This window comes from Dipodomys spectabilis, unplaced genomic scaffold, assembly GCF_019054845.1.
Source record: "Dipodomys spectabilis isolate Male_0828 unplaced genomic scaffold, ASM1905484v1 ptg000043l, whole genome shotgun sequence".
NCBI lineage: Eukaryota > Metazoa > Chordata > Mammalia > Rodentia > Heteromyidae > Dipodomys > Dipodomys spectabilis.
Genome location: NW_024870720.1, coordinates 12,880,036 through 12,907,827, shown reverse-complemented (window position 1 = coordinate 12,907,827; position 27,792 = coordinate 12,880,036). Strand labels below are relative to the sequence as shown.

Below are 27,792 nucleotides of genomic sequence, written 5' to 3'. Positions count from 1 at the left end.
GAGTTAGTTTAACAGCTCCTCATAGAACACCTTCCACATGGAAGTTTTGTTACATGCTTTCTTGAATCTGTCTTTTAAAAAATTACTTAATTCATTAAATAATTTAGGTCATACTAAGGCTTGAGCTCAGGCCTTGTTAGGCAAGTACTCTGCCACTTGAACCACACCCCTGTGCTCTTTTGTGCTCTGATAATTTTTCAAATAGGATCTCACAGTTTTTGTCCTACTAGGCTTGACTCAAGATCCTTCCTACTTAAGCCTCCGGAGTAGCAGAGATTACAGGTATAAACCACCATGCCCAGCACATCTGCTGTTTTAAAAGTACTGTTTTAAATGTACAACCTATGGTGACACATTTGGGGATGGCGTTCTCTGTTGTCCTAGTACTAATCTTATGTCAGGCATGCCTTACGTATTTGTAAGTATTGGCTGTAATCCTCCTAACTCTAGGAGGTCAATACTAGTCTTTTTACAGATGAGAAAATCAAAGAACAGAGAAACCTAGGACATTATCCAGTGTCAGAGTCAGTATGAACAGATTTGGAAACCCAGTGTTGGCAGTCTGATCCTAGACTGTGACTTTGTGCCACCTTTGGGTACTTTTGTGATGCTCTATGGCTAGGCAAACTATGTTTGTAAAAGGATCTGACATATATTAATTTTTATATTCCCCAGAATACCCATCAAGAAAGCCTGACAAGCTGGCGTACAGTGACTTTGTCATGTTCTGTTTTCCTTTGAAGGAAGAGAAGCTTTTGATCAAAGGTGTTCCCTGCTATTGGGTGTTTGAGTCACCAGAGCTCCACTTTTGCTGGTGTGAAAAGGAAGTGCTCACGTAGTTGCTGGCTGATTCAGTTTCAGGTTGTAAAACAGAACTAAAATAACAGCCCACAGCCCTCAAAGGGTAAAAATAGTACAGTCACATGAGACATCAGCCGCCTGTTTTAAAAACAGATTTGCAAAACTCATGAAGTCAAGGTTAACCTTTTCTGATTGAAAAGAGAATTGGATAGACAATGGTTATTTCTGTGGTCTTCCTGTAATCATAGGAAACTTATCACTTAAGGAAGCATCCTCTTTATGCCGTTTTGTTTCCTAAGAGAGTCATATTCGACGTCAGTTTTTTAGAAGAGCCTTTTTGGGTCTAGAAGTTAGATATGAGTGTCTTTCCTTGAACAAAACTAATGGCATCTGCTTTTATTTTTATATTACAGGAGCTTAATGTATGGAGCATTTATTTTGCTTTTAGCTCTCTTTCCAAAGCTGTACATGAATGGATTTTTAAAAACTTCTACCACAAACTTAGGAAATTGGTGGGGATATCTTTCATCTAATTTCAGAGCCAAAAAGAGGCACAGAGAAGTTCAGTATGTATGCAGGGAGACACAGTGAGCAAGTAGTGGAAATAACATTCAAAAGATGCTGTGGCTCCAGATCTTGTGTTCACTGTTGAAGAATCCCGGTGGTTCTTTGCTTCCTGGAACATAAGACATGGGAAACCATGGAAGGTGTGGTGTGCTTTCCCTTTATTTTTATTTTTCAAAAGGTACCAAAAATGTCCTTTTTAAAAAAATACTTTTGCCAGGTGCTGGTGGGTCACACATATAATCCTACCTACTCAGGAGGCTGAGATCTAAGAATCATGGTTATGGTTCAAAGCCAGCCTGGGCAGAAAAGTCTGTGAGACTGATCTCCAATAACCACTAGAAAACCAGTAGTGGTACTGTGGCTCGAGGTAGATCGCTTGCCTTGATATAAAGAGCACAGGGACAATGCTAGGCCCAGAGTTCAAGCCCCACGCCCGACTAAAACAACAACAAACAACAACAACAACAACCTTTTAGCTGGGTGCTGATAGTTCATACCTATAATCCTAGCTACTCAGGAAGCTGAGATCTAAGAATTGAGGTTCAAAGCCAGCCCAGGCAGAAAAGTCCCTGTGAGACTCTTATCTCCAATTAACCACCAGAAAGCTGGGAGTGCCTCCTTCCAGTGTTGTGCTGTGGCTCAGGTGGTCAAGTGCTTGAGCACAAAGAGGCTCAGCGAAAACGCCCATGCTTGAGTTCAAGCCCCACAACTGACCAAATGTGTGTATGTGTGTGTGTGTGTGTGTGTGTGTGTGTGTGTGTGTGTGTGTGAGAGAGAGAGAGAGAGAGAGAGAGAGAGAGAGAGAGAGAGAGAGAGAGAGAGAGGTAACATATACTGCGGACTCAGCACAGGAAGGGAACCTTGGAAACCACCACAATTCCAGTGTTTACACAACTGCTCGTGCAGGCCATGCACACACAGCCCCTGGCACCCACCATATTCCAATGCCCTATCATTAATTAGAGAACTACTGGACCCGCCAGAGTAATGAGTTGTTTAACTTCTACATCTTACCGTTGGGTAAACACAAACCCAGAGGTTAAAGCAGTTGACCAAGGGTCAGTGAAACCTGAGACTCGTGGCCAGAACTCTAAGATGAGCTTCTGTAGTCTCTACTGGCTAGCAAAAGCAAGGCCATTCAACACCTCCTAATTCTCTTCCTAATGAAATCAACTCTCAATTACTATAGTAATCAATCCTTGCTGCAGAATGTGCTCCATCCTGAGATGTCCCTCAATGCCAGGCTCCCCAGTGGCTGACATGCCACTCCCAAAGAATCATCAGGGTATGCGGAAGGAGCGTTGTGTCTGCTCTTCCTTGTCCCTCACCTCCCTTCTAGTGGCACAGAATACTTTATATTAGCTCAAATCTATTAGATGGTATCTATTAGGATACTATCCATTAGTTAAAATCAGACCCTTCTTTTGATGGTAACAGTCACAGCTGGCACACTCCATGAACACCATAACTGTAAACTTCACTGTCATCTGTGGTCACGACAGGAAGTAAATCATGCTGAATAAGCGATCGCTCAACACCAAAGTCAGAGACTTCTTAGAACAAGCAAAGTCAGGAATTAACTGAATAGACATCTTCTGCCTTTCCATTGTCTCCCTATGTGCCTCCTTCCCGTCAGCATCCAACATTTACACAGTAAGGCACAGCTTGGTCCTCAAGGATCTTCCAGCTGGCTGCAAGGGATGAGTATTCCTAAGGCCATGTGGGAAGTCCTTTACTGAGCACACTGGGAAACTCACCCAGAGGACAGTCAGAGAAGGCTTCATTCATTTATCCAGGAAGGGCCTCTTTGTGCTGGGACCTAAATCATGAATAAGAGTTGGTTGGCCCCGCAAACAAGGGTGGAGGGGGAAAGCAGGAGACACAGAGAACATCACAAGCAAAGCAATGGGGCTATAAAACCACATGTGAAGACTACAGTGTGGTTGGCGAGTTAAAGGTACTAAAAAGGATAGGGGAGTGACAGGAGATGAGTCTAGAAGCAGGAATGGGGTTAGGTTATAAAGAGTAATGCTAGGGGCTACACAATCTACATGGCAGTAACCATGGCTGTAATAATATGGGCTGTCACTCAGGGTCCCAGAAAGGAGAGGGTGAGAGGGAGGGAAGGAAGGAGGGAAGAAGGGAAGAAGAGAAGGAAGAGAAAGGGAAGTAGAGAAGGAGAGAGAGAGAGAGAAGGAGAGAGGGACCTGCTTCTATTGTTGCAAATGCTGTTATTCATTCTCTCGCTCTCTTGCTTGCTCTCTCGCTCTTGCTTGCTCTCTCACTCTACACTCTCTCTCTCTCTCTCTCTCTCTCTCTCTCTCTCTCTCTCACACACACACACACACACACACACACACACATTTGGTCAGTTGTGGGGCTTGAACTCAAGCATGGGCGTTTTCGCTGAGCCTCTTTGTGCTCAAGCACTTGACCACCTGAGCCACAGCACAACACTGGAAGGAGGCACTCCCAGCTTTCTGGTGGTTAATTGGAGATAAGAGTCTCACAGGGACTTTTCTGCCTGGGCTGGCTTTGAACCTCAATTCTTAGATCTCAGCTTCCTGAGTAGCTAGGATTATAGGTATGAACTACCAGCACCCAGCTAAAAGGTTGTTGTTGTTGTTGTTTGTTGTTGTTTTTGTCGGGCGTGGGGCTTGAACTCTGGGCCTAGCATTGTCCCTGTGCTCTTTATATCAAGGCAAGCGATCTACCTCGAGCCACAGTACCACTACTGGTTTTCTAGTGGTTATTGGAGATCAGTCTCACAGACTTTTCTGCCCAGGCTAGCTTTGAACCATAACCATGATTCTTAGATCTCAGCCTCCTGAGTAGGTAGGATTATATGTGTGACCCACCAGCACCTGGCAAAAGTATTTTTTTAAAAAGGACATTTTTGGTACCTTTTGAAAAATAAAAATAAAGGGAAAGCACACCACACCTTCCATGGTTTCCCATGTCTTATGTTCCAGGAAGCAAAGAACCACAAGATCTCTTGTCAAGAAAAGCTTAGAGGAGATAAGCTTTGTGTGTCTGCTGGGGAAGTTACAGACAACAAAGAGGGTAAGATAGAAATGCAAGCTCTGAGATAGCTGGGCAAGAGATGGGGGGGTGAGAGGGCGGAGGGGGCGGAGGGGGAGCAGCAGGGACAAATAATAATCCAAATACTCCACGCCCAACACTGTGGTTTCTCCATATGAAAGGTAGTCTACAAATGTAGCCCTAGGGGAGACATGGTCCCCTCCCCAATCTCCCAGCATCCCTACCAGTGGGTAGATGCAAACACTAAGGTGTACCAGTTGAGATGTGCTTCTTTCTGAATTTTGCCTGTTCATAATGGACCATTGTCACAAGAAATTATTACAAGTCAGTCAGCTACGACTTTGATCAGGATTTAAAAAATTTTTATTTTGGTAGTACTGGGGTTTGAACTCAGGATCTTGTGCTGGTTAGGCTTACTGCTGACACATACATTGCCCTTTCCTTTGTTTTTGCTTAGTTATTTTTTGAAATAGGCTCTTGATTCTTTCTAAGAGCATACTGGGATGCTCTTAGATGTATTTTAGGCTTCTTGCTGTAGTTGGGTGACAGACATATACCACTGTTCTTGGCTTCTTTTTTTTTTGGGGGGGGGGGGTCCAGTCGTGGGGCCTGAACTCTGGGCCTGGGCACTGTCCCTGAGCTCTTCAGCTCAAGGCTAGCGCTCTACCACTTAAGCCACAGCGCCACTTCCAGCTTTTTTTTTCTGCTTATGTGGTGCTGAGGAATCGAACCCAGGGCCTCAGGTATGCAAGGCAAGCGCTCTACCACTGAGCCACCTTCCCAGCCCCTCTTGGCTTCTTTTGGTTGAGATGGAGTCTCTTAGCCTTTTCTTGCCAGGCTGGCCAGGAACCATGATCTTAGCAATATCAGCCTCTCAGGTAGATTAAGGTCACAACTACATTGTGTCCAGCTATGGGTTGCTACAGATTCTCATGAACTTCTTTTGCTTGGCCTGACTTCCAGCCATGATTCACCCATTCTCAGCCTCCCTAGTCGCTGGGATTATAGGCACGAGTCAATGGCAAACTGGCTGATCAAGAGTCAAAATATTTAGATGAGAAGTATTTTTTTAACCTTTTATTATGGAAAGTTTCAAACATACTCCAGAGTAAACAGAATAGCATTGTGAACCTTTTGTACCCTTCCCCCAGACATGTGACCTTGTGCCACACTTCATACCCTATCTCCATTAACTAACTTGTTATGTGTACATTATGTCATGTCTTCTATAGAGGCTTCAGTACATATCTCCAGAAGCGACACTACAGTGTTAGAGCTGTATTTCTGAACACAACAACAGAACTTCCTTGATGGCATTGGCCACTCTGTTGAAGAAATTGATTTGCAAATAATTCCATTTTTGCAGTGTATCCAAGTGACAGATAGTGTTATAAAAGTTTGGTATAAATTGGTTGTTTGAAACCATCACCAGTTGGATGAACATTCCAAAAGAAACCATAGTAAAAGCCGTCGTTGGTGTCCATTGGGACCATAAAAATGTCTAGAATACATTGTTTTTCTCTGAGTGTATCAAGAAGGGGAAGTTGATGGGCAATTCATCTTCAATAAGAGATCTGGTTCTAAAACTGTCATTTTCTTTTTCTTGCTGGTGCAGCGTGGTGAGTCCTTCTCCCCCCCCCTCCATGTTCTCACTTTCCACCTCTTCTCCCTCCTCCTCTCTGCAGAAGCTGAAGGAAGCCTGGCCAATTATATTCACCGGAAGAAAACTGCAGGGGAGATATTGCCCTCTCAGAGGCAGTAAGCTGCCATGTCATTAAGGCAATTTAGTATTATGATGCATTTAGAAAACCCACTGTGGTATAATCTCTCGAACACTGGAGGAAACGAGAGAAAATAATACAAATCCAGTAAACTAGAAAGATAGTAAGAGTCCAGTAGCAGCTTATGTAAAGACCAGATTAAGGCTCTGTTTTTGCTGTGCTCTGGCAAAGTTAGACTCAAATTTTAAATCGTTGGTATTTCTAATCTGTACTTGTCTGCGGGGCCCTGTGCTTTCCACTGAACTCAGACAAGCAGAAAGAGGAGGGGTTTCTTAGTGGAAGAACTGACCAGAGATGGGCACAGAAGAGGTAAACTTCTCAGGCTGTGAACTCCCAAGTTTGTGCATTTCTAGAAAGCCAGCCCTGGAGTGAGCCGTAGAGTTTCCATACTCAGGGCTGTTTATCTACACCTTAGTGTTTGCATCTACCCACTGGTAGGGATGCTGGGAGATTGGGGAGGGGACCATGTCTCCCCTAGGGCTACATTTGTAGACTGCCTTTCATATGGAGAAACCACAGTGTTGGGCGTGGAGTATTTGGATTATTATTTGTCCCTGCTGCTCCCCCTCCGCCCCCTCCGCCCTCTCACCCCCCCATCCCTTGCCCAGCTATCTCAGAGCTTGCATTTCTATCTTACCCTCTTTGTTGTCTGTAACTTCCCCAGCAGACACACAAAGCTTATCTCCTCTAAGCTTTTCTTGACAAGAGATCTTGTGACATGATATGATTCTAGTTATATCTGATTTCATAATGATGTGTTCATTTGGAAAAAAGAACCACTGAACAGTGAGGTATACATACACTCCCCCCGCCCCCACTCTCTCTACTATAGGGGCAAAGTGCTATCTGCCATTATCAACTATAGAAACCCAACAACTGAAACTTAGGCTAAAGGACTTTCCTTCTCTTTTGCAGTGACATTTCTAATGACTGCTGTCCCCTATAGATGAAAAGTTCCTTGATGGCTAATGGTTCAGTTACTAACTCTCGGAGGATTGTAATGGGACTGTTACACACAGTGAAAATACAGCCCCAGAAACTCTATGACCTGCAGCCTAAATAAAGATTTGCTGTGAGTTTGAACATGGGATTTTTGCCTTCAAATTATTATAACTTGTAGAATTTTTCAATGTCCTGTTTTTATTCTGGACATTACTTAAAAAATAATCATTTTCATTATTAAGCCATGATTATGGATGTAGACACTCGCTTCTTAGTGCAAAAACCTTTTGATAATTGTAAAAAGCTATTCTAATTTTTTAAAATTATTTTTTATTAAATATTTTACAAAAGGATTTCAGTTTCACAGGTCAGATTATGGGTCTTGATCAATATTACTCCTTTCATTGTTCTCCCTATCAATTCCTGTTTCCTACCTCAAGTTATAGTTCAGTTTTTACATAATGTACATTGAATATTACATTTTTGAGTCCCCATGGAAGTTACTATTGTTGGTCAAAATAAATTGTAAGCTGGTCAAAAGAGAGGAAAACAAATGGGAATGCCAACTTTTTGGTTTTACTTTTGTATTTCCCAAGAATTTCATCCTTGGTAAAGAAGAGATAACTTACCAGGAAATTGCCAACTTAGAAATGTCTTTATATTTTATTCTACTTTTTCTGGCCCTAGGAAAGTCTGTATCAAATTATTCCTAGTATGCACAAGAAAAATATCAAAGCCATCCTGAGGTTTTCGTTGTGTTTCCTGGTTATTGTGGCCTGTTGTACTTGGAGTCACATTCTTTGAACTCTGTTCTAAGTGGGAAAAGAAAAGAGCCACTCTTAGGAATATAATTGGCTTTTCTGGTCTATGTGAAAATTTCCCCCTCCCCTCCCCTCCATTTTCATCCCCTCCCCTCCCCTCCAGTCCCTTCCATTCCCTCCCCTTCCTTCTTCTCCCTTCCCCCCCTTCCCCCTTTTTTCTTTTCTTTTCTTTTTTCTTTTTTAGTCAATCCTGGGGCTTGAACTCAGGGCTTGGACACTGTCCCTGAGCTTCTTTTGCTCAAGGCTATCACTGTACCATTTGAGCCACAGTGCCACTTACGTCTTTTTCTGTTTATGTGGTATTGAGGAATTGAACCCAGGGCTTCATGCATGCTAGGCAAACACTCTACCACTAAGCCACATTCCTAGCCCCCTCTTCCCTTCCCTCCCTCCCCCCCCCCCCCCCACCTGCCAACTCCTCCCTTCCCCTCCCCTCCTGTCTTTTTCCTTCTTCAGAGATTTTTTTTTTTTTAACATTTCCCAAAGTTCCTCATAGTACTCCCAAAGCTGGCAGGCAAAGAGATGAAATAGACCATGGAATGAAGTTTTTGAGACCAGATGTGACCAGATATGAAAACAGCATATCACAGCATATCACCTGGCTTTGTCAGTAACTATGTTTGAGTATCTCACCCTTCCAGGTACTCTTCCTTAGCCCTGCCTGACCTTCCAGCATCTTTTTGAGAAGTACATGGAATAAGGCATTACTGTATGTGTCCTGTGAGAAACAGAATGTTCTCTATCTATGAAGAAGGTACTAAGTTCTGTCCCTAGATTTTCAGCCTCTTGCGGATGTTTGTAGCTTGTTCAGTAATCATTCAAACACTTTCCAGCCTTGCTCCTCAGACCTGGTTGTCCTTTGTGTTCCCTCAAGATTAATGGGCTCAGTGTCTGCTGCCTACTCAAACTCAGAGTCCCAAGGCCTATAGCTAAGGGGTCGCAGAGTTTCAGGACTGAGTTCTCTGAGTTCTGAGTTCCTGCTTTCTTAATCAGTGATTCAGAACTGCATTACCTCTCCTGGCAGCTCTACCCACCCCTCTCTTCATCCTTCACACTGCTGTTAATAATGACCTTGAAAACATGCCTCCCCACAGCTCCTCATTTAGCAGAATTCCTACCCCTGAAATCTAACATTGCAGCCTCTTCCTAAGTTGCCTTCCTGATAACCTTGTTGGCATTGTTTCCCCTGAGCCATTCTGAGCTTCAGTCATTAGTGAATCCCATCCCCCCTTTTTTCAGTTCCCTAAATATCCAGTGATCTTTCATTTTTGCAGCCTGGAGCACTCTTTGCTCCCCCAGTTAGCCTTTGAACAGCAAATCTAGAGGTCACTTCCTCCTTGAGAGCTCCAAGGTCTCCTGGCCCCATTTCTGCCCCACCACCTAATGAGAAATAAAGCCGGCCAAGAGGGCACACTTGGTTATTGCTAGATTATGACTCATCCTCTTCTTCCTCTTTCCCTCACCATATTATTGATTAGTGCAGTTCTCTTTTGAGACCTTTGGTGCCCTTCCCTAACTCGGAAACTCTAACAAGCGGTGCTGTGCTTGCTGCCTGCTTGGTGTCTCATCAGTGTTTGTTTCTGGATGAGATGAAGTAATGGATGCACGGTTTTAATTGAACTCAGTTTATAGAAAGAGATTTTGCATAAGAAAGTCTCCTACTATATTAGGAGATTATCTCTTATATAGCATGACTTTAGGGTCCATAGGTTAGCCCAGCATTAAAATTATCCCGTTTTTCTGTATAGGTTGACTCGCATTTGACATATGCTTTTAGTAGCTGTGGCAGATGGGTAGAGATGGGTATTTAAAAACAATTACTGTTATTAAGTAAGAGTCCACAGTGAACATGTTGGGCTTATTCATAGAAGGTTGCTCTCTGGCACTTCTTCTGTCCATTAGCTAATGTAGGCCAGGTGAGTGGCCTATTAGACCCCAACCTCTATGAAGCACAGCTTGCTTCTGCTCACTTTTCCATTCTGTCTTATGTACCTTGTCCTTTAGTGACAAGTTTTTTCTTTTCTTTTCTTCTCTTCTCTTCCTCTTCCTCCCTCCCCCTCTTTCTTGTTTTTGGCAGTATTGGAGTTTGAATTTAGGATGTCACACTTACTAGACAGGCACCACTTGAGCCATGCCTTTTTGCTGTTACAATTTTTTGAGATAGATTCTTGATCTGTGCTCAGGCCAGGCTGGACTATGATTCTCCTATTTACACTTTCCACCAAATCTGGAAAGATAAGTACATACTACCACAGCCAGCTCTTTCTCTCAAGGTGGGGTTTCACTGACTTTTTTTTTTTTTGGACCTGGGCTGGCCTATAGTTCCGATCCTCCCAATTTCAGGTTACTGTACAGTTAGATGACAGGCTTGAACCACCACATCCAGCTGGCACACTGGCCTCTTTTCCCATTTATTAGCAAATACAGTACTTGCTCATACTAAGATCCAAACATTCTTTTAAGCTACTTGTAGCGTTAGCTGATTTAATTCTTGTAACCAACCCATGGAACATATGCTATCATTATTCCCATTTTATGGAAGGACACTGAGATCATACAGGCATGTTTTATTTTGTATCTACTTTGCCTTGTGCAGGAATTTCTCTCCCTACCATCCTTCCTCTGACAGGTAAGCCAAAGTTCTCTGTGCTCTCACTGCATCTTTTTAAAAAAATATTTAAAAAGTCATTTATCACTTACTACATCATGTAATGATTATTGCACTGGTGTCTCTCACAGGCAAGTTAGTTTCTTCTCTTACGGTGGGCATTGTGAGCCTAACCTGGCTGAGTAACAGCAAGGATTAAAAACTCCTACCTTGAGTTCCTTGGCATAGTTAGCTATACAAGACAGGTGTTTGAGAAACCAAGAGGAAAGAAGAAAAGGAAAAACAAGATGCCTCAAAGTCCTGGCCACAAGAAGTAAGAGAATGTTAGCAATCTTGAGTGATTTCAAGTAAAGTCCAGTCTCCTTGCAAACAACTGTTGGACTTGGTCATCAGTGATGCTTCTGAAACAGCTCTAGGGGACAGAGATGGGTGTGGATGGCAGGTGGTTCAGGCGGGAGTAGGTGGAAGGAAGTGAAAGCAGAGGCGCAGTCCTTCTCTTTCAGGAAGGAAGAAGAGTGTGGGCAGGGCTGGAAGGGGAAGATTCTTGATTTGCCTGGGGAAACGGAATGTATCTTCAGACAGGCAAAGTAAGCCCTTAGAATAGAACCAGTGGGAGAATGTCCTTCTTCCTGTCCTGCTGGAAGCTTGAAAAAGTCCCTGCTTCAAATCCTGCTGACTCCTCTGGGGCTAGGCACTGGTATGTTCTTGCCCCCTTAACAGCTGGGGCATTCTAAGATCCAGTTGCTCTGGAGACAGTTCAAGTGCATGGGTTGACCTGTCTATAGCATGAGGAGCATGATAACTGTCTAATGTGGATGTTATGGGCATAGAATGGAATACATCAGTTAAATGCCAGCTATACTTAACAGTTTTCCCTTGTACTATGGACCACTCTTTTAAGTTTTTTTGTAGTGTTAGCTCATTTGATTCTTATAACAAGCCTATGGAACATACACTATCATACATCCTTTTTACCTTCTTTAGAGACAGGAGGAAATAGACAAGAAATTGGGGGTGGGGTAGATCTTATAGTGCCACTGCACTGGAGAGGGACAAGAAGTGTCTTCTCCAGAAAGTCACGAGGGAGATTGTCCACTGAAAGTGGGGACAGGGATGGGCTAGCGGGCTGGTGGTCTCCATGGAGATGAAGAGCTGCACTGAGAGCCTGGCTTAGGGCATAGAGGACAGGTGACTTTCTGCAGCCAGATGTGACAAGGCTAGGGGCAGATGAGGACTGACTCATGTTCAGGGGCATGCCAGGAGAATATAAAGGAGAACGCACTGGTAAAATGACAACCAGGACAATCTAGGCCGGAGGGAGCTGCTGATGGCCAGGAGAGGGGCCAAGTCTGGTGATGATAGTGAGGATGCAGAGCAGGTTCCTGGGTGGAGAGCTGAGCGTTGTGTCCAGAGTAGTGATTTCATTCGGAGTATTCAGTGGCTAAGTCCAGGAAGGGCTGGTCACTCCCAATACAGCAGTGTTCTTCATTTCTCACCTTTCCCTTCTGCTATTCATATGAAACCTATTAACAACCATACTTAGTAGCTAAATGAAGAGAAGAATGGAGGTAGGGAATGCAGTCATACAACTCAATGCTTGGGAGGGAGGGGGCAATATGATGATAGAAGTGACATTGATCAAAATTCATTGTAGTTATTTATTACTTTGTTGAATGGCAACTTTTTTGTACAACTACTTAAAGATACAAATTTTTTAAAAAGTACCTTAGTCTTCATATACTTTTGTGGAGTACATCAGTGAATGTTATTCAACAAAATGTTTATTATTTCTATATTGTATTTATAATTGTTTTTTTTCTTTTCTTTTTTTGTGTATGTGCTGGTACTGGGATTTGAACTTAGCTCAAGCTCCCCCTTGACTTTTTTGCTCAGGGTCTACATTCTCCCACTTTAAATGTCTCACAGACTTTTCTGCCTAGGGTGACTTCAAATTTTGATGCTCATTTCTCAGCCTCTACCTGACCACCAGTGCCTGGCTGTAGTAGTTTTGAATAGATACATTATGTTATCCTTGCACACACTGCTTTACCTTCTTTTGGGTTTCTCCCTAGAACAAATCTCCAGATGTGAGATTCTTATGTTCAGAGGTGCGGTGGTAATTGCTACCGGGAGGGAGGAAGAGATGGGGAGGAGAAGCAGAGCATTGAGCACCTGGGCGTGGATCTGGACAGTCTGCCTCTCAGCACTCTGAGCTCTGTGTCCTCCCTGGAGCTGCCTGGAGTTTTGTACCTGTGACTCAGTGAACGGGGTTTCACTAGTTTGGATCTTTGATGCTTTCTTTTTGATTCTCTTGTCAAAGAGTTAAATTTTTGAGTAAGATGTGTGTGATGGAGACCACTAGAGAGTCCATTTTGTCCTCAGAAGTGAAAGGATTTAACAATTTATTCACAGTCATTACAGTATTAGTATTTTGAACAGTTTGAACAATTTGAAAGGGAGATGTGATTTAGGCAATGTTTTAGGCAATTTTAATATTTTGAATCAGTAAGCTCATTAATACTTTCCTTCTTAGCCCGGGCACTGGTGGCTCATGCCTGGAATCTTAGCTACTCAGGAGGCTGAGATCTGAGGATCATGGTTTGAGCTAGCTTGAGCAGGCAAGTCTGTGAGTCTCTTATCTCCAGTTAGCCTCTGAAATAACTGTAGGTGGAGATGTGGCTCAAGTGGCAGAGTGCTAACCTTGAGCAAAAATGCTCAGGGACTGAGTCCAGGCCCTTAGTTCAAGCCTCAGGGCTGGCACAAAGACAATAGATTTTTCTTATTTCTTTGGATTGTAATGATTCTCCCTATATTTTTTTTTTCACAGAAAAAATACAGGAAGGGGTTTATTGATATTTCAAAAATCAAGTGTGTGGAAATAGTGAAGAACGATGATGGTGTCATCCCCTGTCAGAATAAATATCCGTTTCAGGTGAGCTGGTGTGTTCTTGCAGTGTGAGATGCTGTGCCTCTAGTCATGTTTCTCTCTGACATTGTGGTTTCTTATCACTGGCTTGGTGGCTTAGTTTAGGTTCACTTGCTACTTTAATAGTAATTTTTCTCCATAAATTGCTTAAATCTTTGTTGAGACATTATTCTGTTCTCATTTTGATTGTTCCATTCTACCCATGATCTTGGGTGTCTAAGACTCAGATCTTATCTACAGTATTATGGCACACTCGGGATATGAAGGCTGGCACTAAGCGAAGGATGGTGACATTTTCTGTGAACTTGAGATGCTGGGAAGTGGTGTCAGCTCAGATAGAAATGCTGTGCTATATAACACTGTCTGTTAGTTAAAGCATATTTAAAGGTTATCATGCTATCTCACTTTTTCTTTCCAGTGGTCTTGTGGGTAAATATCATACTGTTCTCATGTATGATTGAGAAAAAGAAAGGCTCACGGGTGTTAAGATAGCACATCCATTGTCATGTGGTGAATTAGAAGCCAACCAAGCCACAGATGTACATTTATCCTGGCTGCCAATGAAGATATGGATATGGCCGCCTTTGAGTGATGCCATAGCCATACCACAATCCTGACACCCAAGTCCTAAGATCCCAGGAGGGTGGATTTGGACCCTGATGGTCTAGAGGATAGGTCAGGCCGCACAAGAATCCTTCCAGCACCTAATCTCTCCCTTCCTGGTTGGAGGCATTTTTACACTTTCCTTTGAGCAAAGAACATCTCAGGTGAAAGTCAACTTTTGCCAAGGTTGTTTGTTTCTCAGTGTGACTTAAGAGAAAGTTGAAAGGAAATCTCTTTCAAGGTGATACTGCAATGTGGAAATTTGTATGGTTTTAACTGTTCCTACAAAATTCTCAGTTATACTTGAAATAAGTACCAATTTGTTTGTGGTGGAGTGTGGGGGGGATCAATACTATTTGGAAAGTGTGAGTTAAAATATTCAATATTAAAACTACCTCTGGGTTATTTTCTACTATAAGAACAACAGCATGAAAGAATGAAAAGTTATATTCAAGCTTACCTTTTCCCTTCCCTCATTTTATATCTGCCTCTTCTCTTGTATGAAGAGCAGGACTATAAAGTGATTAAGGAGGAAACTGAGGACAAACAACCTGATCTGCCACTTTCTTTCTCTGTGATCTCCTGTAAGTCACTGCCTTCTCTATGTCTCTTTCCTGTTCTGAAAATAATGGTAATAGTGATCACTTCATTGAGCTGGTGTGAGGATAACTGAAATGGCACGTAAGTCACTGAGATGTGTAGTAACATCAAGGACGCTGTTAGTTGCTTTTTATAGCACTGTTATCACTGCTTCTCTTATGCTGCTGCCTGTCTAGTGCTCTACCTAACCGCTGCATCTAGGAATGGGCCTGGGTATTATGCGGAATGCGTCTATAATGGTGTGTATATGTATAAAATTTCATTAGACGTGTTTAGCAAAGAACCATTTCTGTCACCCTTCTGCTGGCTCTTAGACATCATTACAGGTTGGTAGGCACTTGGAGGGGGTGCTATGGTTCTCATGATTTTGGACTCAAAATTTTGGGTAGATGTATGGGTGGATACTAGGACTTGAAGGCAGCCTAGAGCTATGATGATTAGTAGTTGTAAAGGAGACTGTAGGAGTGAGCTGAAAGCACAATCCATTTATCTGAAACAGTATTTAGAAAAGGAGTATATTAGTATAATTGGTGTTGTACAGGTTTCTCTGAGGAACTTTAGTTCATTAAAGTAAGAGAAATACCAAGATTAAGAAAGCATACTGATCTCTGTATATATATCTGTTTTTCTTCAATATAAACACAATTCCTTCCCAAAGACATAACCCATTTGATGTTATAGCTAAGAAATAGATATCTTTTGAAAGAGGGGAATCTTGATCCTTTGGGCTGGAAATTCAAGAATCATTTCTTGTGCCTAGCCTGTTGTATCAAGGACCCTATGCTAGACAGAAGTGCTATGTCTAGGTATTTGTCATTAATTTCTTTCTTTCTTTCTTTTTTACCTTAGGTTGTTCATGATGCTAATACACTTTATATTTTTGCACCTAGTGCACAAAGTAGGGACCGGTGGGTGAAGAAGTTAAAAGAAGGTAAAACTTACGTTTTTATATTGAATAGAAATCAATACTTATTTTAATCTTCATATAACTTTAAGAGGTACAATATCATTATCACTAAAACAAATATAACCAGTGTAATCTCTCAATCTGCAGTAAGTGTTGCTTGAAGGGTGGCTATGGTAAGTGACGCCAACATACTGAAGATAACTTCCCTTTTTAAAATCTAATTGTTTCTAGTGGTATATAGTTTCTAAGAAAAGCCTGCTTGTATTTAATATGTGATTCAAAAAGTAATGAAGCAGGGGCTTTCATAATGACAGGATTTTGCATTTTCCTAAGGAATTGCCTATGTAATCAATGTTCAGTGTGGATGAATGGACATGTACATAGAGTGTGTAAATGGCTAGTTTGCCCCAATAATCCACATTGCTTCTTCTATAGGACAAAATGATAGTGAAATTACTTTTGTATTTATCAGGGAGTAGAAGCAGTTGCTTCTGCTCACAAGTATGATTGACCACATAGAACAGTAAAAGAGGCTTTTCTGAATGCTGAATTGTGTAACATCACACTGCTGTCCTCATAATTAACATTGTGTTTAAGGAAGTGATGGTTGACAGTGGTTCTTGCCAAACATGCTGTTGTCTGCTGTATTTCACTAACCGTGGATGTGTCTGTGAATTACAGAAATAAAGAACAACAATAATATTATGATTAAATATCATCCTAAATTCTGGGCAGATGGAAGTTATCAATGCTGCAGACAAACTGAAAAACTAGCACCTGGATGTGAAAAATATAATCTTTTTGAAAGCAGTAAGTATTCATCTTCTTCTCTTATATTGTGTTTAAATGGATATATTGTTATGGTGAGAAAGGTGCTTTTGATTAAGTACAGCACACCTCCTAGAGAAGCATAAATGTAGAGTATGTGTGGTTTATAAAGATAATTTGACTAGGCAGTAGAGAGACCCTCTCATAAAATCCAACATTCTCTTTCGGGGCGATTTCATCACAACATTGAATCCTATTAGAAATGAACTTATTAAAAATGTGAGCCTAATCTGGTAAGTCAGCCACTTTTCTTCATTCAGTGTTTGTGTATTTGTTAGCAAATAAAGTGTTCCCAGATGTGTAGCTGGAAACCTCATATAGCAATGTAGCTGTAATCTCTGTAGGGCTGTTCTACAGAGTCTTAGTGGTGTGCATTTAGTAATGGCTTCATAGTCTGTCAGAATAGTAAAGTGTCATAATGGTATTTCTATGTAAATGTTCAAATAAAAATTTTGACACCAAGACCCTTATAAATCCTGGGAATTAGAGGCCCTTAATCATAAGTAAAAAATGCATAGAGATTCTGCCAAGTGTGGTGGGATATACCTGTAATCCCACTATTTGGGATACTGGAGGCAGGAGGATTTTCATGAGTTCAAGGCCTTTTTAAGAGACCTTCTCTTAAAAAAACAAAAACATACAAAAAATACCAAGAGGCTAAAAATTGCTATTGTTGTAGATGATGTGTGCTGTACTGCTCTTCATGATGGCATTGTGTCAGTAAGAATCTGTGGAGCATGTGGAGACAAGCATAATGGCCATTTGGCAGATGCTTCCTGGTTCAGGGGCAGTTCTGGATGCTGGGAGTCCCTTTACTCTGGTTTTTTGGCATGTGTCAGGCTTTGATTTAGCACAACAAAGAGAAAGGATCAAGTTACCAAAACTTACTCTTTCCTAATTTTTTCAGTTTCCTAGCATTTACTGTTAGGTAATGCACAGTCTAATTTGGTATAAAGAAAATAGACTCAAAAGTTATGATGACTTAAACTAGGAATTTATTTTTGTCCCATGTAATAAAACCAGAGATAGATAGCTTCTCTAGGTTGGTAGGAGTTGTACAGATGATTCCCAAAGGTTGCACCAGTTCCAGTGTCCCATTCTGGACACAGAAAGGGAGAAAAGGGTCAAGGGTGTCCACATGAAGTTTTTTCTGGTATAGGATCTAAAATTGGCATGCACCATTTATTTACTTTTTTTTTTTTTTGGATCTGGTCGTGGGGCCTGAACTCTGGGCCTGGGCACTGTCCCTCAGCTCTTCAGCTCAAGGCTAGCACTCTACCACTTGAGCCACAGCGCCACTTCTGGCTTTTTTCTTTTTGCTTATGTGGTGCTGAGGAATCGAACCCAGGGTCTCATGCATGCAAGGCAAGCGCTCTACCACTGAGCCATCTTCCCAGCCCACCATTTATTTATACATAGAACCCTTTGATTAGTATTCCAGCCCATATCCACCTAACTGTGGGTAGCCATATGTTAGCCAAAGCTCTAGGACTGGAGAAAGAGTCAGAGCTTATTGAATTCTGAGTGTTGTCATTGCAGTAGGTACCCTCTTATCCATAGGGGTTGCTCAAGACTCCCAATGAATGCCTGAAGATAGGTGAAGCTATATACTGTGTGTGTGTGTATATTTATATGTATATTTATATACACACACACACATACATACACACACCACACACCAAGGGTTTTATTTGTATAGATACATACCTGTGATAGTTTAATTTATAAGTTAGGCACAGGAAGAGGCTTACAGCATCACCTAATAGTAAAATAGAACTAGTACAACATTGTGTGAATGTGATCTCTCCCTCACTTTCTCCCTCTTTGTCTTTCCCAGTTTCTTTTTTTTTTTTTTTTTGGGTCCGGTCGTGGGGCCTGAACTCTGGGCCTGGGTGCTGTCCCTTAGCTTTTCAGCTCAAGGCTAGCCCTCTACCACTTGAGCCACAGTGCCACTTTGGCTTTTTTCTTTTTGCTTATGTGGTGCTGAGGAATCGAACCCAGGGCCTCATGCATGCAAGGCAAGCGCTCTACCACTGAGCCACCTTCCCAGCCCCTTCCCAGTTTCTTATCATACTGTGGATCTTAGTAACCTCTCCACTTACTAAGTGGAGTCCTTCTAGCCTTTCACTAGATGGAAGCACATTATAGCTTCTCTGGCACACCCCATTTCCACATCACTGTTCTTATACTTGAGCCATTACTTAGATGAGTGAGAGTTGGTTGAATACAAGCCTGGTCATCTCACTGCAGTTGATCTTATAACCCCAATAGCTAAATGACTAATGGGGTATGCAGTTTAAAACTTAGAGATTGTTTATGTCTAAACATTTCCATTTAACATTTTTATACTGAAACTACAGAAAGTAGAATCACAGAAACCACACACAGATGGGTTGGGGACTACTGGAATTTTATTTGTTTTATTTGTTTGCTTATTTATCTATCGTAATTGCTGGAGAGTGAATCCAGGACCTCAAGCATGCTGAGTACTCACTCTACTACTGAACTACACCACCAGCCCCATTTTGTTTTCTTTTGTTTAGCAAGCACTGTTAAAAGCACAGTTTATGGTGGTATAGGGAGACCATGATGCTAAACCCCGCCCCCCCTGGCCCCCTGTGTTGAGCAGGATGGGTCCTTGTCCCTGTGTTCATTCTCATATTTCTATCATCATTATCTATCTATTTCTAATCCATCCTTGGATGATAGCTTTTTTGGTTTTTGTTTTTTGAGTGTGTGTGTGTGTGTGTGTCTGTGTGTCTGTGTGTCTGTGTGTGTGTGTGTTTTGGTCGGTCATGGGGCTTGAACTCTGGGCCTGGGTGCTGTCCTTGAGCTCTTCAGCTCAAGGCAGGTGCTCTACTACCACTTGAGTCAGTGCCACTTCTGGTTTTCTGGTGGTTAATTGGAGATAAGAGTCTCAAGGACTTTCCTGCCCGGGCTTGCTTTAAACTGGAATCCTCAGATCTCAGCCTCATGAGTAGCTAGGATTAAAGGTGTGAGATAGTGTTTTGACTTACTAATGTGTTGGTATTTTCAGGTATAAGAAAAGCCTTGCCCCCTGCACCAGAAACAAAAAAGGTAAGTGTCCTTCCACTTTTGGGAATTACTTCTTTAGATTAGCCTTCATATCTTTACATTTTAGAAGGGTAGTTTGGTGAGTGAATATGCTTATATTCAGTCACTAGATGCTGTTTTTTCCTAGGACTATTGTAGAAGCAGATATGTTTGGTTTACTTAATTGTTCTTGGTGTCAATACCAATTGTGTAGGTTTTATGTGGGGGTATTTTCCTTATAGTTTGGCTTAAGAAGTTGTATGGAAGGTGTAGGAAGTTAAGGAATAGCTCAGTCTTTTTTTTTTTTTAAACTGGAGCTGAACTCAGGGCCTTCTGCTCTTACTTGACTTTTTTGCTCAAGGCTTTACAACTTGAGCCACACCTCTACTTCTAGATTTTTGCTGGTTAATTGGAGATAAGACTGTCACAGATTTTTTTTCGTGCTCAGGCTGGCTTTGGACTGAGATCCTCAGCTCTCAGTCTCCTGAGTAGCTAGGATTACAGGTGTGAACCACTGACACCAGACCAATATTTCAATCTTGAGGCCCCAATATGACAGGGAATGATATTAGAGATTCAATTATATGCTTCCAAGGAGTGGCATATAGGGGGAAATAATGTGCTTTGTGCCCAGTCAGGACCTGAGCTGCTGTGAATCTTACACAAATATTTTTGGTTGGTGGTAAACATTATAGTTATAATACAGTACTTCATAGTAGCAATATTAAGAATAAATGAAGTAAAGTATGTTTGTTAGGTAGTAAGCATGTGCCTTGTACATGGTAGACATAAAGAAGAACAAATTCCTTTGAGTGATAGGAGACTTATGAAAAGATTCCATGAGTATGTGCTCATCTCCATCTCCAGTCACTGGATTGATTGTTCACCTTTGGTCTTTCTGGTTTCTAATCACCTTTTATTATGTTTAAGAGTAGTTTTGGCTCATCCTCCATGTCCTATACCCCACATAAGGACCAGTAGCATCAACACTGTCAAACGTTAGAGGATGCCCCAGATAATACTAAGTCATTCCTAGTAGACTTGAAGTTGCTTTGTTATTCTGGGTGATATGTAAGTCCATCACCCAGAATATGATACTGAATTTGTCAATGTTATCTTCTGCACTTAGAGAAGGCCTCCTCCACCAATTCCACCTGAAGAAGAAGATAATAGTGAAGAAATAGTTGTGGCAATGTATGATTTCCAGGCAACAGAGGCACATGACCTCAGACTGGAGAGAGGCCAAGAGTATATCATATTGGAAAAGAACGATGTCCACTGGTGGAAAGCAAGAGATAAATATGGGTAAGAATTCCCTCTTTTGTGTACTACAGGTTGTGGGGAGATGGGAGAGTTGAGTGAAAAGCGTGCAAGCTGCAAGTTCTAATGAGATTAGTGGACTTAGTTCAGTTGGTCATAAATTAAAGAACACATTGCTACTCTGTCAAATCATGATGTGTTCTCAGTGGTCAGTCAATAAATGCAAATTGATCAATCATTTTTTTACAGAAGCTAAAATACATTAGATTGTTCTAGCTAGTTGGGAGGTGGAAGAGGGGGACTTTAGCCCTACCAGAGCCCTCTCCTTCCACTCTCTCACTCCCTGCCCATCCCAGAGGTATCTTCTGCTTTTCCAGAGGTGAACTTGAGAAGGAGACCCGGAACTACAGAGGGAATGGTGAGACCCTCTCTTTCTTCTTGAGTCTCAGAAGTGGTCACTTCTGGGTCTGGTTTGCTATGTACTTTTACCTTCTTGGAACGTCTAAGTGTGTGTGTGTATGTGTGTGCGTGTGCGTGTGCGTGTGTGTGTACATGTGCGTGTTGGGGATGGGGCTTGAACTCAAGGCTTCTTGCTTTCACTTGGCTTTTTTACTCAAGGCTTAGTGCTCTACCACTTGAGCCACACCTCCACTGGGAACTTTGGTTCTGTGTTTAAAAGAAATTTCTCTTGCCTCCCTTTGTCAGACACAGTATAAAAACTTCAGAGTTTTTATAAAACTTTAGAGTGAGCATCCCTAATCCAAAAATTCAAACTCTGATATGATTTATTGATGCTCAGAAAGTTTCCAGTTTGGAAGCCTATGTAAATATTCCCAAATTCCAAAAATTCAGGAATCTGAAACACTTCTAGTTTTGGAAAAGAAATATCTAACCTGAACTGTAGAAATTTTCAAGCATCTGAAAATAGTGTCACTTGACTTCAAAAATTACCAGCATTTGTTACTTGATTTCCCAATCCTTGATCTTACCTAAAACCCTAATCATCTTGTCATTTCACTAAGTCTCACCATCTAAGACTGAAAAAGGAAAACTCACCCATCATGTTATTATAATAATGATTTTAAAAATACAATCTGCAGATATTGTCCTAATGCTCTGAAATTTGGGAAGAGTATACATGAATGCTTGTGTATTATATATTCATATATTTAGATGTTACAAAATCAGGCTGACAAACTGGCTGACAAAGTTGTTTCTTAACGTTCACCAATTTTCAGAATCAGGAGTTAATGATTGAGCTTTCTGTTTTTGTTACTGTGGTAACCAATAATTACTTTTAGTGTTATGAATGCTTAGGTAATTGAGTTTTAGTGTATCAGTATTTGCTTGAATTGCTCCATTTTAGTAGGTTAGTGTGAATGCTTTTGGTTGAGGTCCTCATTAGTCTTTCTTAGCCTTCTGGCCCAGTACAGTGGGTCAAATTCATTGTGTATTTTTGTAGCTAAATCTGCAGTTTGGCATTTTTCCAAGGAGTTTTGGCTCCTAATGGTTCTTCAGTATGAGGCTAGAATTCCAATTGCTTTTGAATTGCAATTGCTTCTAGGCCTGTCTGAGTATATCAGGGCTACACGTGTGTGTGTGTGTGTGTGTGTGTGTGTGTGTGTGTGTGTGTGTGTGTGCGTGTGTGTGCGTGTGTGCATTTGTGTGTGTGTATGAGTTCTTGCTAATAGTTCACATTCAAATTCATATCTATAAAGCTCACCTGGGGGCCCAAGGCTCACACCTGTAATCCTAGCTACTCAGGAGGCTAAGGTCTGAGGATCACAGTTTGAAGCAGCCAGGACAGGAAATTCATGGGACTCTTATCCCTCACTCACTACCAAAAAAACTGGAAGTGGATTCGTGCTAAAGTGATAGAGTGCTAGCTAACCTTGACCAGGAACAGTGCCCAGGCCCTAATTTCAAGCCCTAGGACTGGCATATATACACAAAAAGATGATAAAAATTATTTTATACATGTGTATATTTTCTGTTCTAAATACATTGGCTCCTGCGATCACAAGAATGCTTCTTAAATTGCAGGGGGCATAAGAATCATATGGGAAAAAAAACTGTATCATCCCTAGCCCACAAAAAGTCTTCTTAGCCAGGTGCTGGTGGCTCATGCTTGCAATCGTAGCTACTCAAGAGATCTAAGGGTAGGTTCACAGCCAGCCTAGGCAGGAAAGTCTGTGAAAATCTTATCTCCAATGAACCACCAGAAAACTGGAAGTAGAGCTGTGGCTCAAAGTGGTAGAGTACTAGCCTTGAGTTAAAAAAAGCTCAGGGACAGTTCCCAGGCCCTGAACTCAAACCCAATGACTAAGAACAACAAAAAAGGTCTTCTTAATTCAGGTTTTGGGAATTTGACAGAAGAATTTGTCTTTTTAACAAATGCCCCATGGTATCAGTGAAGCAGTCAGGGACCACCTTTTGTGAAACGGCCTCTAGGCATTTGAGGTATTAGAGTGCTGGTGCCTTTGGTTAACACTTTCAACTTTTCTTTTTCCTAGAACTGGGACTTGAACTCAGGGCCAGGATGCTGTCGCTTAGCATATTCACTCAAAGTTGGTGCTCTGCCACTAAAGCCACAGCTCCACAGCTAGCTTTTTGCTGGTTAAGTAGAGAATCTCACAGACTTTTTTTTGCCTGTCTGGCTTTGAACTGTGATCCTCAGATCTTAGCCTCCTGAGTAGTTAGGATGTAGTAGTTAGGATGTGAGCCATCCGTGCTTGGCACTTCCCCTTTAAGAAGTAGTAGTTTCTTTAAAACCTCCCTAGCAACAGTGAATTCTGGAGCAGCATTGTAGAATATTGGGAAGTACATTGGATCTAGTCACAGGTCCAGAGTTCAGTTCTGGCTCCAACTTTGGGACTTTGAGGAAAAACTTTAAATTGTTCTAAGCCTGTTTCCCCACCAGAAAATGGATATAGTAATGTCTGTTTGCCTCACAATTTTTGTGAGGACCAAATGTAGAATTTCTGCTGGTGGCTCACACTTGTGATCCTAGCTACTAAGCAGGCTGAGATCTGAGGTTCATGGTTTGAAGCCAAGATGGGCAGGAAAGTCTGTGAGTCTCTTACCTCTAATTAACCACCAAAAAAATAAAAGTGGAGTTGTGACTTAAGTGTAGAGCACTAGCTTTGAGCAATAAAGCTCAGGTACAGGGCCCAGGTCCTGAGTTCAAGCACCAGGACCAGCACCAATAAATAAATAAATAAAATACTTTGTAGGGTCACATGGCATAACTGCATTGAATACGGGTCAGCTAGTGTTCTTATAAGACTCTGACAAAATACTTTATTTGGCTAGAAAGTCAGTGATATTTCTTTCTTTTTTTCTTTTTTTTTTAAAAGTTCTCAATAAAGTAACTTATGTGTACTTAAAACCACTTTTCTTCTTTCTAGGAGTGAAGGGTATATCCCAAGTAATTATGTAACAGGAAAGAAATCAAACAATTTAGATCAATATGAGTAAGTAAATGTTTATTTTATAAATATGGAAAACCAGAAAATGTTTCCATTCTCTTAATTTGTAAGGCTTTTGAAGATAACTGTTTATTTTTTTAATTCCATTTAGAAAGTGGGGCTGTCATATCTTTAACTCAGTTGTCTGAGGTGAAGAACTGAGAATTAGTTTCTACAGTATACCTTTTATGTAGGTGCTGTCTGTCAGTGGAATTGCAGATACAATTGAATTGACTTTAAACCTCACAGCTCCACTGATTTAGAAATACAGATTATTGTTTAGTTATTCATGATATGGGAATAGCATTTCCCAGAATGGCTCTTTGAAAATGTTTTTTTTGTAATTGTATAGCTGGTCTATGATTATTGTTTTAAAAACCATGAAAATAGTAAAAATGGGTAATGAGAAAAATTTCTCCTAATTCAATGAGTTGACCTCTATCGATTAGTGTATTTTCTTCCCATCATTTTTACCATTTTAAGAAACTAGACCCAGGCTGTATGTAGTGTTTTGTATCTTGTCTCCCCTCTTAACACTATGATATAATTGAACGTACCTTCTGTCATGAACATGTAGCTTTGAAACATCTTTGTAGCTGTGTTATATTTCATTGTCATAAATGCATTAAGTATTTACTGCCTTATTTGCTTGTGTCAGGTACTCTCATATTTAGCATATGATACCCAGTAATTTATATAATCACTTCCTGTGACTATCTTTTTTAAGTTAAAGTAGTACCTTTGCTGTGTAAAAGTAGTAGCTCATTTAAACTAGATCTATCAAATTTCATCCTAACAAAATGCTACATGTATTCATTTTGTTGTGGTCAGATTCCTGGTGCTTTCTGTCAGATTACCTCTTAGAGAAGTTGTGCTGTTTCTATGCCTACTAGGAGTCCATAGCCAGGCGCGCACGCTCTCTCTCTCTCTCTCTCTCTATTATATGTATAAATATGTATACTCATGTATATTAAATATGTAAACTCATACATACTGACACTCTTGTAGTCATTCTGAGATAGTGTATTAATGTATCTGTCATTTGCTGCCTTTAAAATGACAAAAAACCAAAAACAAGCTGTTGCCTTTATCCCTGTCACTTACTATTACAGGAGGACCTTAAAATCTAAAAAGACTAACAGGTTCAAAGTCATAGCTCTCAGTATTGTGGTCCCTAATATGATAGAAGTAGGTGGGCCAGGTCTGTTGTACACACCTGTGACACCAGTAATTCAGTAGTACAAATCAGGACCCTGTCTCAAAAACAAAACAAAAAAAAGTAGTAGAAAGTATAAACAATATACAATCATGTGCCATCTAACAACTTTTTAGCCAATACAGTCTGTATATTTTGGCTCTTAAAATATGGTGGACTTCTAGGTGGTGGTGACTCGTGCCTGTAATTCTAGCAATTTAGGAGGCTGAGATCTGCGGATCCCAGTTTGAAATCAGTCTGTGAGCCTCTTATCCACCAAAAAAGCTGGAAGTGGAGGTATGGCTCAAGTGGTAGAGTGCCATTCTTTAGTGAAAAAGTTAAGGGACAGTGCCCAGATCCTGCCTTCAGTTCCTAAAATTGGCGCACACGCACGCGTGCACACACACACACACACACACACACACACATTGTGGTGGAGCTGAAAATTTTCTGTTGCCTTAACATTATTGGATTTCTTCCATATTTAGATGTGTACCAGTCCACAAATACCTACTGTTGTGTTCTCAATTGACTATCCATTCCAGTAATATGAGGTACAGGTCTTAGCCTGGGAGAACTGGTTGTAGGCCGCATCACAGAGCCTAGCTGTACAGTAGGTTGTAGAGGGAGGTATGCTGAATGCATGATATTTGTGCAGTGATGGAATGGACGGACGTCCATTTCTCCAAAAGTATCCCTTGTCATGAAGTAAGGCATTTATACAGTGTAAAGATAAGTACTCAAAAAAAAGTTTTGCTTTTAAATAAGTTTTAGGAAAGTATAGTAAAATCCCTAGAAATAAAGAACCAGCTAAAAGTTGAAAACAAGGGCCTGGTTTGTAGTGATGGGAGTGGACTGAAGACTGATCTGGATCACATGCTGGGGTGCAGGGGAGGGTGCTGGGAAAGCAGATTGTCCTTCCCCAGCAATGAGAATTCCTCCTATGACCCAGGAGATTTCCAGTAAGGATTGTTAATACTGGAGTTTCTCATTCACGAACATGAGGGTTTGGATGGAATCTTCATTTGGAAATTGAATGTCTATGAGGGGGTTTCGTCCTCTCAGTGACTCTGAACCTGTTAGTGTGTGGTCTCCATGTGGGCATCTACTCAGCATTCTGTGCCACAGCCAGAGATTCCATGTGGCCCAGTGCCACACTGAGACAGATGGCAGGGGGAAAAGCTGTCCCCCGTGGGGGCAGGCAAAGGTCCCCTTTTCTGTCTTCCTGCTTTATGTCAGATTACTTTTGTTTGGTTTTGTTCTGCTTTGTTTTGGTTTTGCCACAGCCCATCCTGTACCATGTCTTCTTTGTCTCCAGGGATATAGAAGGACTTCTGTCAGCTGTTCACTGTTCTGTTCTTTTGCTTAGATTCATGGTGGGGAATCCTGTGCACAAATGCCTCTGGGCTAGACCCAGGACTGACAGGCCCATGGCTTCCAAGGTTTTCAGTAACTAGTTCTGACTTTCACCCCTAGGGAGCAGTTAGGGAATGAGAGGATCAGAAGAGGAAGCAGCTTTGTTTAGGTGGGCAAGATGAGGGTATACTCAGTGGGTCACTGTTAAAAGATGCAGATGGTAGAGGTAAATGGACCATATAGGAGAACATGTATGATAAATGCTCTGAGCAGTTGGCATGGGAGGTGGAAATAAAGTTGGAGAGCAGCCCAAGATTTATTATTGGTTGGTTTTTCTTCATGTCTACTATCTTTTCATATGTCCTTCTATCCTCCCAGAGAAACTTGACCACGATCTGAACTTTCCAGAAAGGATCAATTGTCCCCCATCTCCCTCTTCCGTTTATTCACCATGAAGCCTGGTTGCTCTGGAGTGTTGGGTGACTAGCCAAAGTAAATTCAATTCAGAGTTCTGATAGCTGAGAACAAGCTCACAAGTTACCTACAAATCCTGGGCATTGTTTCCCAATTGGGGGGAAAAAAGTGCTGGGAACATGATATGGCTAAAATGGTAGGGCACCTGCCTAGTCAATGTGAGGCCCTGAATTCAAAATCCAGTACTTTCCCCCAGATTGATTTGAATCCAAGACCATTATCTTGAATGTAAAGGGACATTTCCTATATGTTTGAATCAGTGGAATAAAATTCATTCGCCATGATTATAATAGTGAAACATTGAAAATGCTATTTTTGTTGAATGATGAAAAACAGCTTAAATAAACTATGACACCTCTACACCAAGATACACTATATTGGTTTACATAGCTATCACATGAAAAAGTCAGATTATTATATAGCAAGTAGAACTTGACCCCACCTTACTAAAACAATAAAAATGCAGACACATATAGTTATTAGCATAAAATATGGGGAAAATGGTCAGTCATATACCTCAAAAATACCACTGAATGTAGAGCTGTGGCCCGAGTGGTAGA

At 41.3% G+C, this 27,792-nt stretch overlaps 1 protein-coding gene across 4 annotated transcripts in view; it reads left to right on the top strand.

Moving 5' to 3' along the window:
• Tec (tec protein tyrosine kinase) overlaps positions 1 to 27,792 on the top strand; it is a 96,652-nt gene that overhangs the window by 48,412 nt on the left and 20,448 nt on the right. For all 4 annotated transcript variants that reach the window (XM_042678312.1, XM_042678314.1, XM_042678311.1 and 1 more), the window contains exons 3-8: positions 13,390 to 13,494; positions 15,541 to 15,622; positions 16,280 to 16,408; positions 19,464 to 19,504; positions 20,610 to 20,785; positions 24,148 to 24,213. In XM_042678312.1, the coding sequence (XP_042534246.1) occupies positions 13,390 to 13,494; positions 15,541 to 15,622; positions 16,280 to 16,408; positions 19,464 to 19,504; positions 20,610 to 20,785; positions 24,148 to 24,213 (599 nt within the window). The remainder of the gene's footprint in view (positions 1 to 13,389; positions 13,495 to 15,540; positions 15,623 to 16,279; positions 16,409 to 19,463; positions 19,505 to 20,609; positions 20,786 to 24,147; positions 24,214 to 27,792) is intronic.